The sequence below is a fragment of the Pieris napi genome, chromosome 17 (genome assembly GCF_905475465.1).
Source record: "Pieris napi chromosome 17, ilPieNapi1.2, whole genome shotgun sequence".
Lineage (NCBI taxonomy): Eukaryota > Metazoa > Arthropoda > Insecta > Lepidoptera > Pieridae > Pieris > Pieris napi.
This window is the reverse complement of record NC_062250.1, coordinates 11,944,119-11,964,896: the sequence shown is the minus strand read 5'-3', so window position 1 is coordinate 11,964,896 and position 20,778 is coordinate 11,944,119. Positions and strand designations below refer to the sequence as shown.

General features: G+C 32.3%; 2 protein-coding genes across 3 annotated transcripts; both read right to left on the bottom strand.

Annotated features, from left to right (window-relative positions):
* Positions 1-332: 332 nt before the first annotated feature.
* Positions 333-10,576, bottom strand: LOC125057829 (macrophage mannose receptor 1-like). Of its 2 annotated transcripts, XM_047661743.1 has the most exons (7): positions 9,817-10,570; positions 8,995-9,193; positions 8,338-8,451; positions 7,777-7,917; positions 3,775-3,969; positions 3,439-3,693; positions 333-560 (listed from the first exon to the last, which is right to left on the bottom strand). In XM_047661743.1, exons 2-7 carry the CDS (start codon positions 9,047-9,049, stop codon positions 382-384), a joined length of 939 nt encoding a protein of 312 aa, XP_047517699.1. In that variant the 5' UTR covers positions 9,050-9,193; positions 9,817-10,570; the 3' UTR covers positions 333-381. The 2 variants fall into 2 exon arrangements, with proteins under 2 accessions (XP_047517699.1, XP_047517700.1); XM_047661744.1 differs by lacking the exon at positions 8,338-8,451 and having other exon boundaries at positions 9,817-10,576.
* A 1,568-nt stretch (positions 10,577-12,144) lies between these two features.
* Positions 12,145-20,300, bottom strand: LOC125057828 (macrophage mannose receptor 1-like). The gene is made up of 6 exons (XM_047661742.1): positions 20,156-20,300; positions 18,223-18,336; positions 17,862-18,002; positions 13,903-14,097; positions 13,562-13,816; positions 12,145-12,384 (listed from the first exon to the last, which is right to left on the bottom strand). The coding sequence occupies exons 1-6, from the start codon at positions 20,208-20,210 to the stop codon at positions 12,206-12,208; spliced, it is 939 nt and encodes a 312-aa protein (XP_047517698.1). The 5' UTR covers positions 20,211-20,300; the 3' UTR covers positions 12,145-12,205.
* Positions 20,301-20,778: the final 478 nt, after the last annotated feature.

Here is a 20,778-nt window from a genome sequence, read left to right as displayed (position 1 = left end):
CAATGAACATTAGATTATATAATAGTTACTAAGCAACAAATTAAACTTAAAGTTACAAAAAAAAATTGACAAACAGTTTTATAGCCTTTTTACGACCGGAATCAGAATAAAAAAGGTAATAAAGTCGTAATTACGAGGAATGAAAATTTAATTAAGCATTTAATCAATTAGAGCTTGAAGTACTTCGCAAATATTGTAATGTTGTGAAAATCGCTAATGTTTATGGTTTTAATTAATTTCTAATTACCTACCATGTATATTGCGATTCTGCGTATAACTATAGACAATTGAATAAACGTTTGAATATTGAAAGCTATGAATAATACAGATTATTTAAACAAAAGATATAATTACTGAAAATATATTATAATTTCAGGAAAATTATTCATTTTCGTCCAACAGGCTATCTATCGACTTTTCGCATATGAAAGCCATGCTGTGGCCGCACCAGGAGTCATCTAACTTGCCTGACCTGAAGAAACCTCCACAGTATTCCCAAGGAGAGTTCCCGTCTGGCTGGTTAGCATCGAAAGTGTTGAAACCCATTTGAAGTGATTGGCCTGTGAAAATATCAAACACTTTTTACTTTATACTACTTACAAAATACTTAGTCTGGCTAATAGACCAGTGCCGATAATTTTTGAAACCTAAAAAAATTACAGTAGGATGAAACCCATTAGAAAAGCTGGGGAATATGATCAAAATGAAAGGAAAAATAAATTACGGTCGATCTGAGGTCGGGAAGGGGTAGGGGGGGAGTTTTAAGGGTAAAAAACGGTTTATCTCGATTTCCGGCAAAACTACAAGTCCTATCGAAGAAAGTTAAATAGCAAAGTTGGAGGTGATAAAAAGATCTAAAACTTTTGTATTCACACATTTTTCACATAACGTCAAAATTTATGTGAAAATTTCAAAAAACCAAGTTTTTGGTTTTTTATTTTTATCTTTAACAAAAATTATTTTTTTTTAACGAAATTTGGTGAAAACTTACCTTTCTATGTCCCAAATACACTGTAATTTATTTGATTAAAAATATTTATTTGTTCACCTTATTTTGAATTAATATCGAAAAAACACCCTAATTTTCAATCGAAAATTCTGACGTCAAAATTTCAGCTTTTTTCAGAAAGTTGATGTGCTTTCAGTTCGTTGAAATCTCTACTTTCCTATGGTAAAAAAATATATATATATTACCATAGTAAATTTTCTCAGAAAACGCAAAAAATCGTATACAGTAACGCCCAGACCTGTCATCCCCTTCCTTACTTCTCTATGAAATACGAAAATTTTAGCCCATCTAAAGGCTAAATTTTTTTTTAAGTCACTCAGGTATATATAAATTATCTTAAAATAATAATAAATAGCCATCTGATTATAATTTAAAGAAGATTCATAGAGAAGTAGGGAAGGGGATGACAGGTCTGGGCGTTACTGTGTACGATTTTTTGCGTTTTCTGAGAAGATTTACTATGGTAGTATATATATATTTTTTTACCATAGGAAAGTAGAGATTTCAACGAACTGAAAGCACATCAACTTTTTGAAAAAAGCTGAAATTTTGACGTCAGAATTTTCGATTGAAAATTAGGGTGTTTTTTCGATATTAATTCAAAATAAGGTGAACAAATAAATATTTTTAATCAAATAAATTACAGTGTATTTGGGACATAGAAAGGTAAGTTTTCACCAAATTTCGTTAAAAAAAAATAATTTTTGTTAAAGATAAAAATAAAAAACCAAAAACTTGGTTTTTTGAAATTTTCACATAAATTTTGAGGTTATGTGAAAAATGTGTGAATACAAAAGTTTTAGATCTTTTTATTACCTCCAACTTTGCAATTTAACTTTCTTCGATAGGACTTGTAGTTTTGCCGGAAATGAAGATAAACCGTTTTTTACCCTTAAAACTCCCCCCCTTCCCCTTCCCGACCTCAGATCGACCGTAATTTATTTTTCCTTTCATTTTGATCATATTCCCCTGCTTTTCTAATGGGTTTCATCCTACTGTAATTTTTTTCACTTTTTATTTATTTTAAAGGCTATCTGCACTGGTCTATAAATACTGTTACAATTGAAAATTAACTAAATATTACATTTGAATTTAGAATCTGTAATTTTTATATGATTGTTTATTAGGTTTTCTCATTGTGGCGCCAATACATTGTTTCCCGGTATTAAAATGAAGTAGGGTGATAAAGAGAACCGAATCGCAATCTTAGAATGCATTTCGCAAAGTAGGTATGGAGCCAAAGGCAAATTTTTAAACTTTCCATACGCTTGGTATTAGTAAAATGTTTGTGTACCGGCCTATTAATAGGTAGAAGGAGGTCTCCTCTGTTTGTGATATAAAAAGACCTGGTGGTCCGACCGTGAAGATAGCACATGTCGCTTATTTTAAAAGTTGACTTAGGACTTGTAACCTATAATAGACGAGAGAGACTGAGACTGGTCATTTCTTAACTAATAATTTAAAAAAGAATAAGGTGGTAAATCCGAAACAACTACTGAAGCGGTACGCAAAGGGAAGTCAGAGAAAAATATTGTTTATGGATGAGACAATTTTTACAATTGAGCAACATTTTAACAAAAAAAATGATCGTATTTATGCTCAAAGCGTTAAGGAAGCTTCCCAATTAGTCGACAGAGTGCAACGTGGATACTATGCGACTTCAGTGAGGGTTTGGTGGGGTATAAGCTATGAAGAAGTGACTGAGCCATACTTTTGTGAAAAAGGTATCAAAACGTTTGGCACAAGTGTATCAAGATACCATTCTTGAGAAGGTAGTGAAGCCCCTTAACAACACCATGTTCAATAACCAAGAATTGAGAAGCAGCATGACTCGCCGCCGGGTCATAAAGCTCGGTCTACGCAGTCTTGGTTGGAAACGAACGTTTCGGACTTCATCAGAGCTGAAGACTGGCCGTCGTCTAGTCCCGATCTTAATCCGCTGGATTATGATTTATGATCAATTTTCGAGAGTACGGCTTGTTCTAAACGCCATGATAATTTGGAGTCCCTAAAACAATCGATTTCGATTGGCAGTGAAGAATTTACCATGGAAAGAGAGCGTGCTTCTATTGATAACTGGCCTCAACGATTAAAGGACTGTATTGCAGCTAATGGAGACCACGAATAAGCTTCTGATATTTTTAATTATTTTATATTTATGTATTAAACTAACACACTGTAAAAGTAATAAATGTTATTTGCAATAGATTTTTTTTTTCTTTGTTTCAGTATTTATGGCCACAAATGCGCTTTGACGTGGCTGCACGTGCTGCGTGGACGTAGTTAAACATATTACGTAAGCTTAATCAACACTTGACTTCAATATATATCTTCCATCAATGACTAATTAAAGGTAATACGTCCAGAGTTTGTCAAAATAATAATAAAATTAGCAATTAAAAAGCTTGTATTGGCTTGTATAAACATACCATGTATAGTGGTCCAGACATTTCGCTCACCCCAGTCTTGGAAACCCACGAAAGCGATATTCTTGATACTGGGAAAACGTAATTCAGCATCTGGATATTTCGCGAACAGCTCCTTCAAGATTTCAGCTTCGGCATCATTGTTGATGATTGCCAGATAGGCACCCTCTGCGGCACATGTCATGAAAGCGCGAGTCCAGTTACGGGCTACGAAGTGGAACTTGTAGCAGCTGCCAGTCCGAGGGTCCAGATGATAATCTTAAGATAAGAACAATTTCAAGTCGTTTTAAATTCCTTGGTCATAAGAATATGTTTTCGAGGCTTGGGATTCCTTCTTACCCCTATCAACAGTGCCGCATTCAGTTAGCACCTCGTTCTTAGACTTCTTTCTGTAGCAGACGTAGGGGAACACCTCGTTGCAGTTGACATCAGCGATTGTCCCATTGGAATGCATCACAATACAGTTTTCATTATTGTTTTCGTTATCAGGCTCGAAAGGCATCCATTGTAGCGGCATTTTTGTTAAAGGAATACCTGTAAGCAAACAACGTCAAATTTAAAGTAATAAGTAAATACAAGTCCGTTGAAAATTCCATTTAAGATAATTATGAAAATTCACATCAAAACCAAAATTTGTTCCAAAAATCTGCATTTAGAATTATATTGCTCATTTTAATAGCCATATGACCACGGAGTAATAAAATTGATTACCCATATTAGACCAGTGCCGATAATTTTTGAAACCAAAAAAATTTACAGTAGGATGAAACCCATTAGAAAAGCAGGGGAATATGATCAAAATGAAAGGAAAAATAAATTACGGTCGATCTGAGGTCGGGAAGGGGTAGGGGGGGGAGGTTTAAGGGTAAAAAACGGTTTATCTCGATTTCCGGCAAAACTAAAAGTCCTATCGAAGAAAGTTAAATGGCAAAGTTGTAGGTAATAAAAAGATCTAAAACTTTTGTATTCACACATTTTTCACATAACCTCAAAATTGGTGTGAAAAATTCAAAAAACCAAGTTTTTGGTTTTTTATTTTTATCTTTTACAAAAATTTATTTTTTTAAACGAAATTTGGTGAAAACTTACCTTATTATGTCCCAAATATACTGTAATTTATTTGATTAAAAATATTTATTTTTTCACCTTATTTTGAATTAATATCGAAAAAACACCCTAATTTTCAATCGAAAATTCTGACGTCAAAATTTCAGCTTTTTTCAAAAAGTTGGAGTGCTTTCAGTTCGTTGAAATCTCTACTTTCCTATGGTAAAAATATATATATATATATATTACCATAGTAAATCTTCTCAGAAAATGCAAAACATCGTATGCAGTAACGCCCAGACCCGTCACACCCTTCCCTACTTCTCTATGAAATACGAAAATTTTAGCTCATCTAAAGGCTAAAATTTTTTTAAGGTCACTCAGGTATATATAAGTTATCTTAAAATAGTAATAAATAGGCATCTAATTATAATTTAAAGAAGATTCATAGAGAAGTAGGGAAGGGTATGACGGGTCTGGGCGTTACTGCATATGATGTTTTGCATTTTCTGAGAAGATTTACTATGGTAATATATATATATTTTTTTACCATAGGAAAGTAGAGATTTCGACGAACTGAAAGCATACCAACTTTTTGAAAAAAGCTGAAATTTTGACGTCAGAATTTTCGATTGAAAATTAGGGTGTTTTTTCGATATTAATTCAAAATAAGGTGAAAAAATAAATATTTTTAATCAAATAAATTACAGTATATTTGGGACATAATAAGGTAAGTTTTCACCAAATTTCGTTTAAAAAAATAAATTTTTGTAAAAGATAAAAATAAAAAACCAAAAACTTGGTTTTTTGAATTTTTCACACCAATTTTGAGGTTATGTGAAAAACGTGTGAATACAAAAGTTTTAGATCTTTTTATTACCTACAACTTTGCCATTTAACTTTCTTCGATAGGACTTTTAGTTTTGCCGGAAATCGAGATAAACCGTTTTTTACCCTTAAACCTCCCCCCCCCCTACCCCTTCCCGACCTCAGATCGACCGTAATTTATTTTTCCTTTCATTTTGATCATATTCCCCTGCTTTTCTAATGTGTTTCATCCTACTGTAATTTTTTTCACTTTTTATTTATTTTGAAGGCTATCTGCACTGGTCTATATATCAATTGTAGTTCCGGTGCTCAAAGCTTAAGTGTCGTGGTAGTGCAATCCTCAAACTTATTGTGATTAAAAATTGTTGCGAGTAAAAACTATTTTGAGTAAAAACTATTGGGATTAAAACTATCGTGATTAAAAATTAATAAACTGTTGTGATTAAAAATATATAAATATACGAATTAATGGACCCGGTGAATAGTGGAAAATACGACTGAGCATTATTAGAAACGTCACAGTGATATCGGCTACATTCAATTCTAAAAACATGGAAGATCAATTTCAAATTCTGTTCGACAAGATGAAAATCGAAATGCAGAAACAGACAATGGAACTAAAAGAGTCTATAACTAATTCTGTCATGGAAAAAATAGATGAAAAAATAAAACCTATTATAGCAGAAAACAAAGATTTAAAGAAAAAAATAATGAACCTTGAAAAGGAGTTGGAATATTTGAAAAGAGATAAGAAGGAAAACAACATAATTATTTTTGGATTAAAAGAGGAAGAAGAGTCTATGTCAGGATTAATTCAAGTGGTGAAGAAGATTTTTAATAAAAACTTAAATATAAACATTGAAGATTTTGAAATAAACAAAATTTATCGCATCGGAAAGAAAAGCCCAGACGGAAAACCGAGACCCGTACTGTTTTTCTTTATCAATTCATGGAAGAAAAACGAGGTAATGAAAGTCCGGAAGAACCTCAAAGACATATATATAACAGAAGATTATTCTAAAGAAGTTTTGGGGAAGAAAAAAATGTTACAAATTAAATTGAAAGAGTAAAGAATGAAAGGCAACTTTGCATATCTTAAATACGATAAACTTGTAGTAAAAGAAACTAATTCAAACAAGGAAAAAAGGAAGAGCGAAATTTCCTCGTCGCCGCTAGACAATTCACAAGCTAAAAAGCAGCAAGCCCGGACATTACAAAATAATAGGCGCAATGCCTTTGATGTCATGAGAGGCAGATCTAACTCCCTCTCCTCCTGTAACGTGGATAATAGACAATAACAATTAGATATCGGCAACTGGAAAACACAACAACAACATAAAAATATAAGAAACTAAATAACTCAAAACCAACAACCTCCCCCAAACCGACTGGTCCTCGTGGGGGAAAATGACCACGACCCTCTAAAGATAAGAAATAACAGGAAGACAAATGACGATCTATATATAGCAACTATAAATTTCCGATCACTAGGAACCATGGAAAAATTACAAGAACTCAAACGAAAAGATGGGAAGACGACTTCAACAAAATAGCTGGTCCGGTATGGACTCGTTTAGCAAAAGGCAGGAATACGTGGAAATCTTTAGAGGAGGCATTTGTCGACAGACAAGCTGTTCCAGACAAACATCCAGTTGCCGAACATACAATGATTAAACCAATTTAATTTTGTAAGAACTTCGAAAGTAATTTAAATTTAATTTAGTAGAAAAGTATTTAGAAAGTAATTATGTTAGGCATGTATTAATTAATGAGTATTATTGTAAGATAGAAACAGCAATAAAGGCTATTTTATTTTTGGAACGAAGTTCCTTATCGCGCGTTGCGAAAGGGGACTAGACGGAAAAAATTCTTACGAAAAGTTGTCACGACACTTTTTTGCTATTTGCTATTGTAATACACCGGTTCTCGTCCGATCACCGAAGTTAAGCAACGTCGGGCGAGGTCAGTACTTGGATGGGTGACCGCCTGGGAACACCTTGTGATGTTGGCTTTTTTTTTCATTTTTTGTTGCGATAAGAAATGAAAATTATTTTTGGAATCACTTAACTAAATTAGTCATAGTAAACGTACACCAGAATACCTGTACAATAATAATTGCGGGGTCCCTAGTTTCCTTGCAAAATACAATACCTTTAAAAAATATTCATTATAATGAATAAAAAAATAATGTTTTCAGGAAAATGTCATGAAGTTCTGCGAATTCAAAAATTAGTGAACTATTATCACAACGAGAACAGCTTATACAAGGAGATGAACCAGATAAGACTGAATTAAATAATTAAGATTGGTGTCGAGAAAATCTATCATACTGTTATGATACCAATTACCAATTAACATATAAATTAATCGAAAGGAATTTCGTTCCATCCGGGTGTCCCTTGACACCTCTAAAGTTTTTTTTTTATTTATTTTTATTTATATTGCTCATAATATAATGCGTCTCACCTTCTATAGAGTGAAAATCTCCGTTCGAGAATGTCGCATGGATGCCCGTGAAGATTCCTGTGCGTTCAGCATGAGTGTTCTTCAACGTATTCTTTAGTACTGTCACGAATTTGAGATTTTGGGGTGAGCCTAAATTGGCACCTAAAATAGGTATATTTAAATAAATAAATAAATAAATCCTTTATTTGCAATGATAGTGGTACAAAATAAAATAAAAACAACAACAAGAAAAGTCCGCACAATCAGCCATACAATAACAGGCATGCAAATGTCATAATAAGAAGTCATTTATGAGTAATTGTTAAACTTATATTCTAAATACATTTTCTGGTCAAGCAAATAGATTGATATAAATTAATAGTTTGTCAAATTTTAAAATAAACGCATTTCAAGGCGTATTTACAGCCTTAGCATTGGCACATCAATTTATCTGCACGGGAAAGCTGCTGTACCAGATTTTAACACACAAGTGTGTATATGACACATAATTATTTTAACTATAAAAGCTAAATTTGGGGCAAGTAGGATAATATTATTCCTCATGGATTTAGGGAAGTATACCTTCAAGATGACATCTCAGCCTCGCGTCCGCCCAGGTGGCCGGCACTTGGTGCAGTTTGATCCAACCTTGGATATCTTGGTTAAACTTGTAATCGTAGCGAAATTGACGAGACTCTGTCAGTGAATATTTTAAAGGTATATTTAAACCCTATTATTAACCATTACTTATTAATAAATTAAACATATTTTAGAGAAATTTCATGCAGATATATATAATATATCATCACAGCGCTTTGCCAGTGGTGTTGAGTTACTAAAAATTAAGAATTATTTCCATTCTAAATAAAATAATTCTTTTGTATTATTGTATAAAAACTTATAATAGTCTAAATCATTGTTTCCCAACTCTTTTTGTGCCATGCCCCACCTTAGCCTACGTAAAGTTCTGATGCCCCCTTTGTATATGTATAAGTCATATTATATTAAAAAGAATGAATCGTTTACTTGAGAAATTTTAATGATAGGTTTTAGGAAGAAATCGCTAGGAAAATGTTAACGAAACAATAGATACATTTTTAAAACATAATAAAAATTCCAAATATTACTTCCAAAGATTTTTCTATATTATTTTAGTGAGATCCTTGTACTTGATACTTGCTGTACAGAGATATCAGTAATTCTGCAATTATTAAGTTCAAATTATGAATAAATACTTACCGACGAGGCGGAGTGCTAACACCAGGAAAAAACAGGACGAAAAGCTCAGCTCCATGATTGCTTGCACGAGTCAACAGTCGATAGGGAAGTGATTACATTATTTTGAATTTTGATATTTATATATAACTTCATTTATAGCATGGGCTATATCTTCATTCCTTTTCCTGGTACAGTTTACTTTGCAGCGGACACACTAAAACTGTTAAATACGCTTCTGAATTTGTATTCTCAAGAATTTGTAAGGTTTTTAACCTTTGATTTTTTTTATATGGCAACGTTAGCAATAAATTGTTACATGATATTGTGCATGGAGCTCTGAAGTAGTATACATCTTTATTAATTCAGAAGTACTGAGTGAGTAGCCATCTTTAATGTCAAAATCAATAATTATATTATTAGTCGTATTAGAGAAATCAAACTATACTTCTATTTTTGAATTTATGTGTTTTAAATGAATAAATTGTAACCAGCCTTGCGATTCTGTAACTCACTTTTCGAACCCGCACAGCGGTTTTCGCAGCGGCCGCGGCGGTCGCTCTCAAATCAGTCGTGAAGCAGTCATTTTACGATTTGGCATTCTGATAAGGAGTTTATTGTTTATCAGAATCGAGTTACAGAATCCTAAGGCAGACGTCATCTATTTCCGTAGTTTTTACCTATATTTATATATAACATTATGCTATATTTTAATACACGGAATAATAGTTGAAGAGGTCACAAGAGATTTGGTAGAATACACGAAATCAAAGCGGGCGGAAGCTGGATAAAATACTTATATTTTAAGGAAAATGTCGTATTGTTTTTGTTATATTATCTACATACCTAATTAGTTAATTAAATATTATTAAACATATTTTGTCCAATTGTCCAATCCATAGCAAATTATAAACTCGATATCTTCGAAGTCGGTGGAAGGGGATAGTCGTCCTGGTTTCTTATCTCCTTCGATTTTTTAATTATTTCTTCATAATCACACTGCCTAAACTCAAAATTAGTTATACGTTTTGCTATATTATACATATCTTATTAATCTTACTTTATGAACTAGTTTTAACTAAAATATTGATTTTGTTATGTACGAGTATTATTTAAATTATTCTTTAGACACAGGGATACAAAAACCGATAGATGTTTTTGGTATTAATAGAAAATCTCATATGAAAAGATAATCTTTGCCCCAATAAGTCCACGCCGGTATCTCCAATCCCTTTAAGAATATAACCATTGTTTAAGCTCCCTTTGGTAGGCTTATAGTAATTGAATTGTGTCTTTTTGGATGAAAGTATTTTACTCGAACCGAGTTCTTAGTGAATATAATTGCATTTGTTTTTGTCTCATCGCAGCTTAGTTGAACGTACATGCTACGTAGATTCAAATCCCGCCTGAGTTAAACGGACAATGTTTATATTTACTTTACCTCGACAATATGCGTCAAGCACCTACTAGCCTATGACCGAATCATGAATCCGAAACATGCAATCTTAAGTCAGGAAGCCTTTATAGCTTTATAAAGAGGGTTGTATTACCGAATTATGATTACGAGCTGTTTAAACCTTTTTGACCATTATTTAAACATTTTTTTTCAATTACAATTAAGACGGTAGTTCGAGAAAATTTCGTTAGTTAACTATTGTTTAACTTGTTGAAAAATTAACTTTAAGTAAAATTTCCAACGGTAATAAATTAATTATAGTGTTCAGAACACACCATAATTTTTTCAAATTTAAAAAAAAATATTCAATACCTTAAATAAATTAATTAATGTGCCGTACTTGCTTTTGACGCCACGCGCGCATCCCAGAAATGTCACGCGCTGACCTATTTTCAGCGTTAAATTAAAATTATAAATAATGCATATAGAATTCCGGAAGTCAGGATTTTTCTATTGGAAATTTCCTCTTCTTTAACGAGCCTTTTTCAAAATTGCTTAAATGTTAATATTTTTCGAGTTATTAACAAAAAACGAAATATCATTTTTTTTTCATCTTATTTTGTTAATAACAAATTTTTAACCTGCACCAAAATCCTTTTTCTACACTAAAAACATTTTTCTAGAGGTGATTCCGAATCGAATGAGCCATCGCTCATATTTTTAGGACCTTTATCGCTATTTTTCACGTTTTTGAACTTGTTGACTAGACTATAGGGATATTTACACAACATTACACAAGTCTTAGGTTCCCCAATAACATGTTTGATGTACCTACTTTCTGTTCAATAATCAATCTAATTTTTACACAATATATTAGTAAACAATTTCTTTACAAGATAAACATTCATTAGACATTTAACACTTTTTATAAATAAAATGGATTAATTGTCACGATATTCATACACTTGGTAATTCAACTACAAACTCCCTCCAATTACCAAGACAAAAAATGAAATCGCTTAACAGAATGCCATGAGAACCCAAAAATTAGGTGAGTGAGTATTTAACAGCAATCGTGTGGAATAGTTGCCTAGGCTTGTATAGTTGACTCGATCATATCTCTACAAAAAAATTATAAAAAAATTACACATCGAATGGTAAATGTCTGCATTCAGATTTTTTTAATTCCGTTAAAAATACATGATACATAATCAATAATTAAATTTATAAAAAAGATTAAGTAATTAAATAGGTGAAGGGCAGTTCCTACAGAAAGCTAAAAAAGTATTCCAATGCCCTACGCGTCTGGAATTACGTTTCGAAGTAGAGTTGCACCATTCTTAAAAGTATAAATTATTGTAGTAAATCTATAAAAGATAGTGAAATGGTGCTCTCTGTTGTGCAGTGCTGCTGTTATTGTATTTCAATGTTAGAATAAAGTATAATGAAAAAGGTATAATTATCAGGATATTAAAACGTACACTAAGAGATACTAAGCGACAAATTATTTGACAAACAGTTTTATAGCTTTTTTACGACCGGGATTCAATCAGAATAAAAAGCTAATAAAATCGTAATTACGAGAAATACAAATTTAAGTAGATATTTAATCAATTAGAGCTTGAAGTACTTTGCAAATATGGTACCTAAATGTTGTGAAAAGCGCTGATGTTTAAGGTTTCAATTAATTGCTAATTACCTACTATGTATATAGCATCCAATTCTGCTAATAACTATAGACAATATTGAGTAAAAATTTGGATATTAAAAGCTATGAATAATACAGACCATTTAATCAAATGATATAAATACTGAAAATACAGTATAATTTCTGGAAATTTATTCATTTTCGTCCAACAGGCTATCTATCGACTTTTCGCATATGAATCCCATCCTGTGGCCGCACGTGGAGTCATCTAATTTGCCTGACCTGAAGAAACCTCCGCAGGATTGCCCAGGAGGCTGGTCGTCTGGTTGGTTAACTTCGAAAGTTTTGAATCCCATTTCAAGTGATTGGCCTTTGAAAATATCAAACACTTTACACGGCCTACTTTATACTGCTTACAAAATATATGTATATTATGCGCTCTGACGTGGCTGCAATAACAAGTTCTAGTAATATATATTTTTCTTTAATGAGTAATAAAAGGTTATATACGTCCAGTGTTTGGCAAACATAATAATACATGGGTAACACTGAAAATGTTTAGAACTGGCCAGTGTTTCTAACATTGCTAATGAAAACTTTTTTGAATTTCAATTTTACAACTCTTTGGTAATAGGTTACCAAAGAGTATGTAGTATATTGCATTCATTTGTCATTTGTTTCTGTGAATTGGCGGCAAATCTAAAACTCTTGTTACACGTGAAAATGAAGCTAACATGCTCGTCCTTTAACAGCGACTACTGAACATAACATCAGTGCTGTGCGACGCATTATAGTGGAAGATAAGAGATTGACCTATCAGCAGATACGGGCAAGCTTAGGCATTGGTATGAGTTAAGTTCAAACAATATTACACGAACATTTAGGCGTCAGGAAGCTTTGTACCAGATTCCTTATACTTTAACCGACGACCAGAAACACCTTCGCATGGACTGGTGTCGCCAAATGTTAGATAAGTTCAAGTTCAGACATCGTCACACGTGATGAAAGCTGGATATATTGCTACGAACCCGAAACCAAAAGACAATCAGCTCAGTGGGTGTTTCCTTGCGAGGATAGGCCAACTAAGGTAAAGAAAGGAAGTCAAGGAAAAAATATGATTGCCTCATTCTTTGGTCAGAAAGGTCATTTCGCGACAGTTGTGTTAGAAGATGGAAGGACAGTTACTGAAGACTGGTATGTCAATCGCTGTTTGCCTGTTGTTTTGAAAAAAAATCGATTTTTTTCATTCAATGCGAATTTCATTTATTCCCAAGAACTAAAGATAAAATTCGAGGTATTCGCTTTACGAACCCTGAAGATGCGGTGAAATCATACGAAAATGCCATACAAGAGACCGCTAAGGAAGATTGGGCCCACTGCTTTTCTCAGTGGTTCAATCGAATGCGACGATGTGTAGAGAGGAACGGAGATTACTTTGAAATACAATAAAAGTATTGGGAACTTTTTACATTAAGCCGTTTTTCATTTTCTAAACATTTTCAGTGTTACCCAGGTATAAAGCTTGTATTGGTCCCAGATGAACATACCATGTATAGTGGTCCAGACACTTCGCTCGCCCCAGTCATGAAAACCCACGAAAGCGATATTCTTGATATTGGGAAAACGTATTTCAGATTGTGGATATTTCGCGAACAGCTCCTTCAAGAGTTCAGCTTCAGCATCATTGTTGATGATTGCCAGATAGGCACCCTCTGCGGCACATGTCATGAAAGCGCGGGTCCAGTTACGGGCTATGAAGTGGAACTTGTAGCAGCTGCCAGTCCGAGGGTCCAGATGATAATCTTAAATAAGAACAATTTGAATATATTTTAAATATTTGGTTGGTTATCATGAGAATATTCTTTCGAGGCTTAGGATTTCTCCTTACCCCTATCAACAGTGCCGCATTCAGTTAACACCTCGTCCTTAGACTTCTTTCTGTAGCAGACGTAGGGGAACACCTCGTTGCAGTTGACATCAGCGATTGTCCCATTGGAATGCATCACAATACAGTTTTCATTATTGTTTTTGTTATCAGGCTCGAAAGGCATCCACTGTAGCGGCATTTTAGTTAAAGGAATACCTGTAGGCAACCAACGTTTTTTGAAGTGAAACTTCTTTATTGGCGTTAGAAAAAAAATTACCGTCACAATTTCCGGTTACGCGTCACATTTTTCCGTTACGCGCCATCTTTTTCTTGTCCCTACCACGGTTGATTCGAAGAGATTCGAAGCCATTAGTAACAAAAAAATATACAATAACGATAACAATGATAGCAATAATTCTATTACAATTAGGCTATGTTCACATGTAACGCGCGATCAAATTTGAAGAGAGTTCAGATGATGAGCGCTAATGCGCGTTGCGAGAGTACTCAGAGAGTAGTCAGTCTAGTTCGGTAGAACGTAGAAAATTCTTCCCAAGCACGTCGTTTCAAAATTTTGTTTTTATAGGATTCCGAACCTATATTCCAAATTGCTGGCCTTTTTTCTACTTAAGTCGATGTCAATATCTTCAATTTCACTCATTTTAAATGCGAAAACAAAATATAATTACGAAAATTAACAAAATTACATGCGATCGCGATGAAAGCGCGCGCTCGCTAACGCGCGCTCATGTGAACAGTTGTATGAAAATACCACAATGTCTAGTCGCGGTTTGAATTTATTATTTATAACTTATTATTTATTATTTATTATTTATTATTTATTATTTATTATTTATTATTTATTATTTATTATTTATTATTTATTATTTATTATTTATTATTTATTATTTATTATTTATTATTTATTATTTATTATTTATTATTTATTATTTATTATTTATTATTTATTATTTATTATTTATTATTTATTATTTATTATTTATTATTTATTATTTATTATTTATTATTTATTATTTATTATTTATTATTTATTATTTATTATTTATTATTTATTATTTATTATTTATTATTTATTATTTATTATTTATTATTTATTATTTATTATTTATTATTTATTATTTATTATTTATTATTTATTATTTATTATTTATTATTTATTATTTATTATTTATTATTTATTATTTATTATTTATTATTTATTATTTATTATTTATTATTTATTATTTATTATTTATTATTTATTATTTATTATTTATTATTTATTATTTATTATTTATTATTTATTATTTATTATTTATTATTTATTATTTATTATTTATTATTTATTATTTATTATTTATTATTTATTATTTATTATTTATTATTTATTATTTATTATTTATTATTTATTATTTATTATTTATTATTTATTATTTATTATTTATTATTTATTATTTATTATTTATTATTTATTATTTATTATTTATTATTTATTATTTATTATTTATTATTTATTATTTATTATTTATTATTTATTATTTATTATTTATTATTTATTATTTATTATTTATTATTTATTATTTATTATTTATTATTTATTATTTATTATTTATTATTTATTATTTATTATTTATTATTTATTATTTATTATTTATTATTTATTATTTATTATTTATTATTTATTATTTATTATTTATTATTTATTATTTATTATTTATTATTTATTATTTATTATTTATTATTTATTATTTATTATTTATTATTTATTATTTATTATTTATTACTAAAATGCCACGTGTACGTGTTCACGTAATCGAAGAAATAAATTTAAGATTAGTTTGCCAAAGAAGTTTCACTTCTGACATGTGTACTTTGTACGCACGCACTTTTATTTACCCACCCCACCATGGAAGGTGTATATGAACACGTTAAATTTTAAGTAATAAGTAATTGCAATTCCGTTGAAAAATTCATTTAAGATAGATACGAAAGTTCACACCAAAACCAAAGTTTGTTGCAAAAATCTGCATTTAGATAAAATAAAATAAAACAATATGTTTATTATGGAACATAACATACATGTAACACTTCATTAAATTTGAATTTGGTGACATCCCTACTCATCGGCAAAGAAGACAGAGGGTGTATAGTCCAGTCAAATTATGGCTAAAAACGGGTTAAATAAACATGAGCGAACACAGTTTGGGGATTTTGAGGATCGATAGGGGGGTGTATTCTGAGCATAAATTCCAATTTGAGGGGTTGTACTGAGGTCAGCTCAAGGTCATTTCGATGGAAACGCGTTTAACTCGATATCTCGAGAATGGTTAGTGTTAGCCGAAAAATTGTAGAGACCTTTTCTTTTCCTAACTAAATTTACTAACTTTTTTATTTGAAACTTTTTTTTATAACATTAATATTTTTCAAGTTATTACTCCCGCAAGGCAGAAATTTTACTTTTTTTTCAATTTTTCGTCGTTTTCTCCCCAACCATTCAATTTTATTAAATTTTACCGATCATCGAAGTGTAGATCTTTTAATTATGAACAATTTTGTTCTCAAACTTTTTTCCGTAGTGCCAATACCTTCGGAGTTATAGATTACTTTACCGAGCGAAATCCGCGCCATTGTCGCAATATAAAAAGGTCAATCGATTAAACTATTTAAAAATTTGGTATTTAATATTCATGGGTTAATTTGGGTAAGAAGTAAATTAAAAATTAAAACTGTTTCACACATTTATTAATAGAAAAATAGGTTATAAAATTCGGAATATTAAGCACCCGAGGTCGCTGGAAGTGATTCGTGAATATTCGTGGTCCTGACGGTATTGGGGCATACGTCGTCCTCGTCCATTGCGTCAAGATCATCATTCGAACAATAGTTCTCTTGGCAATTGGTGCAAATCATTGAGCAAAAGAGGCCGGCCTTTCTGCATCCGCACGCTTTGCCGCATTTGGTTTTGCATTTGCACGCAATCGATCTCAGTAAATTATTAATCATAATATATGATTAATAATGATAATTAATCAGTAATTATTAGCCGATAGCGATGTCATTGAAACCAGCTCCGGATAATTTACGTGCGGCAAAGCGTGCGGATGCAGAAAGGCCGGCCTCTTTTGCTCAGTGATGTGCATTAATTGTAAAGAGAACTATTGTTCGAATGTCGCTAACGTTATCGACGATGATGATCTTGACGTAATGGACGAGGACGACGTATGCCCTGATACCGCCAGGACCACGAATATTCATGAATCACTTCCATCGACCTCGGGTGCTTAATATTCCGAATTTTATAACCTATTTTTCTATCAATAAATGTGTGAAACAGTTTTAATTTTTAATTTACTTCTTACCCAAATTAACCCATGAATATTAAATACAAAATTTTTAATTAGTTTAATCGATTGACCTTTTTATATTGCGACAGTGGCGCGGATTTCGCTCGGTAAAGTAATCTATAACTCCGAAGGTATTGGCATTACGGAAAAAAGTTTCAGAACAAAATTGTTCATAATTAAAAGATCTACACTTCGATGATCGGTAAAATTTAATAAAATTGAATGGTTGGGGAGAAAACGACGAAAAATTGAAAAAAAAGTAAAATTTCTGCCTTGCGGGAGTAATAACTTGAAAAATATTAATGTTATAAAAAAAAGTTTCAAATAAAAAAGTTAGTAAATTTAGTTAGGAAAAGAAAAGGTCTCTACAATTTTTCGGCTAACACTAACCATTCTCGAGATATCGAGTTAAACGCGTTTCCATCGAAATGACCTTGAGCTGACCTCAGTACAACCCCTCAAATTGGAATTTATGCTCAGAATACACCCCCCTATCGATCCTCAAAATCCCCAAACTGTGTTCGCTCATGTTTATTTATTTCGTAATTTGACTGGAGTAGTAGGCCGAGAGAAAAAGCCGACATAAAAAACTCTAGATATGATTATATTGCTTATATGGTTGATAATGCGTCTCACCTTCTATAGAGTGAAAATCTCCCTTCGAGAATGTCGCATGGATGCCCGTGAAGATTCCTGTGCGTTCAGCATGAGAGTTCTTCAACGTATTCATTAGTACTATAGCGAATTTGAAATTTTGGGGTGAGGCTAAATTGGCGCCTAAAAATGTATTTAATAGAGATTTATTATCTGAACAAGCTAACACATTGATATTTCAATATGTAAATTAATAATTTATCAACATATTAAGTAAACAAATTTCAAGGCGTATTTACAGCCTTGGCATTGGCACATCAAATTATCTGCATGGAAATGCACAAGCGTGTATATGACACATAATTATTTTAATATTATTCCTTCTGGATTTAGGGAAGTATACCTTCAAGATGACATCTCAGCCTTGCGTCCGCCCAGGTGGCCGGTACTTGGTGCAGTTTGATCCAACCTTGGATATCTTGGTTAAACTTGTAATCGTACCGAAATTGATAGGACTCTGTCGGTTAATATTTTTAAAGGACCATATTATTAACCATTATTTATGTGATCAATATACATAGGTATGGACACAAGATTGACATGCAGTATCATCGCACTGCTTTTCCAGTGATGTACATATGGTCGGTTATCGAAAGCTGGCGCGTGCACAGTACTCAAACTAATGCAATTTCACTATACAGTATGTTTAAAAATATGACTTTTTTGCCAAGCCATATATTTTAGTCTACTCTGGGTTTAGTAAGGTTGGGTGGGTTGTAAATAAATAAAAATGTGTCAAATACATATAAATATTATGTGCATACGAGGGTGGATCCAAAAGTTCTAAGCCCGACCAAGAACGTATAAAGCCGGGTCCACATTTGTAGCATTTCGGTGTATCGTATCTCCGTTGCGTGGCTTCGGCGCGTATCATGATCGTTAGTTTGGACGCAAAATGATACCCGTTTATGATACATGCCGTATCGGATACGGCCCGATCCGCACTAAGCGCGTATCTTGATACACCTCGTATCCGATACGCGTATCACGATCGGTGGTATGGACGTATTTTGATACTGTATCACGATACTGTATCGCGATACGATACTTGATACACCCCGAACCATCCTGTGTCGGTTTTTTCGCGATCATCAAAGGGAATACACAACATCAATGGGTGATATGCGAGTAAAATTTTTGTATTTTCCGCTGGTATGCTGAAATTTTAAATCTCGCATCAATGGTATTCCACCATGTTTGTTTCGGTTTCTAAACACTTCCAGCGCCTGGATTTAACTTTTTTTGAAATATAACAGGCGCTAGTCACCGCCAAACTGTGAGCAATTGCTGACATGGCTAAACAGTTTGGGAACGAAGACATGACTGAACCGTACGAGAAGGGAAAGGTGCACTGAAAGACACGCGCATCAGGATACATCGGAAAAAAGTGAAGCGTCTATATTTGTAAAGTTAAAGCCGATACACTGACATGATACAGCATTTGATAAGTATGGACGCGTTTTTTACAAGATACGCCTTAAAAATACGACATGGACAAAATGAGCGTCCATATTTATCATACAAATACTAGATACGATACGACTGATCGTGATACGTCAACATGCTACAAATGTGGACCCGGCTTAAGAGTAGTTTGTGTAAATAATTTTTCATTTTTCGACATAAGCTCCATCTAGCTCAACACACTTCACTTTTACTTCACTAACTATTTTTTCAATACTCCTCTTAGAAACCCCAGTCGCATCTGATGTCAAGTGAAATATAAAAATTTTTCATTAAACTGTTTTTATTAAGATGCTTAAAATAATTAAAAACATTGTGCATCATTTCTCGAGATTGTCCTGGTAATGTTTCGACGGAATATATTTCATAAGACATTTTTTCAAAGTATTCTAACCTCCAACCGAATAAGTAAACAATCACAGACAAAATAATAATAAGAAAAAAGATCAACATGTACAGTAAAGATCAACATAAACAGTAGCAAAAGCAAAACAATAACTGTCTCTTTTATACTCATAAGCTTGACCGAGCGCGAGAGAGACGGACAGTCTTTTCATGATGCATATTCAGTTTGACATTGACAGTCGCGCTTATTCACAGACACTACACAAGCACAAAGTGTAAATGTGTTGAAGCCGCCAGCTTTAGATAACATACCAATAACACTAAAAAACTACTAAGAGTTAAGAATGTTTTCCATTCTAATTAAATATCTCTTTTATTACTGTATAAAAAACGTACAGTTTCGACAACTCAACTCAATTATCAGTAATGATGCAACTATTGAGTAGAAAATATGAATAAATACTTACCGACGAGACTGATTGCTAACACCAGGAAAAAATAAAACAAAAAGCTCAGCTCCATGATCGCTTGCACGAGCAGTGAAAACCGGAGTGATTAAATTATTTTGAATTTTTGTTATTTATATGTAACTCGATTTATATAACATTGGTTATATCTTAATTTATTTTACGCTAACCTTTCGGTTTAGTTATCTTCGAAGCGGATACACTTAAACCGATAAATACGCTTCGAAGTTTAGCAAATCGGCAAGATTAACAATTTATAAACCTTATCATCATTTGGGAATTTTTATTTATAGCAAATATAGCCAAATTAAGTCCATTATAAAAGATTTTTTTAATGACCAATTCCCTTCCTATTTAATAGAGGAACGATTCCGTCATAGTATATGATCCTTGATGGGACCCAGAATTTGTATAATTTTTCAATTAGAATATTAAGGTATTACATCTCGTGAACTTTTTTTTTAAACATAACTGTACCACAAAGTAACCGTTCTTCGGTGGCCATCGATACGAGCTCAATTTATACTAAAATAATAAGTCCTGAGTGCATACCTCGTTACGATGTATCCTTACCAAGAAGAAAGGTACACATTTGTCAGTCGTTAGGATTTGGAGAAATTGTA

Coding starts and splice junctions, on each gene's coding strand:
- LOC125057829 (XM_047661743.1), bottom strand. CDS start 9,049: ATGGAGCTGAGCTTTTCGTCCTGTTTTTTCCTGGTGTTAGCACTCCGC. Junction 7,918..8,337: donor GCTGAGATGTCATCTTGAAG/GTATACTTCCCT, acceptor TACCTATTTTAG/GTGCCAATTTAGGCTCACCC. Junction 561..3,438: donor TGTCTGGACCACTATACATG/GTATGTTTATAC, acceptor ATATTTTCACAG/GCCAATCACTTCAAATGGGT.
- LOC125057828 (XM_047661742.1), bottom strand. CDS start 20,210: ATGGAGCTGAGCTTTTTGTTTTATTTTTTCCTGGTGTTAGCAATCAGT. Junction 18,337..20,155: donor GTTAGCAATCAGTCTCGTCG/GTAAGTATTTAT, acceptor ATTAACCGACAG/AGTCCTATCAATTTCGGTAC. Junction 13,817..13,902: donor ATGCGGCACTGTTGATAGGG/GTAAGGAGAAAT, acceptor TTCTTATTTAAG/ATTATCATCTGGACCCTCGG.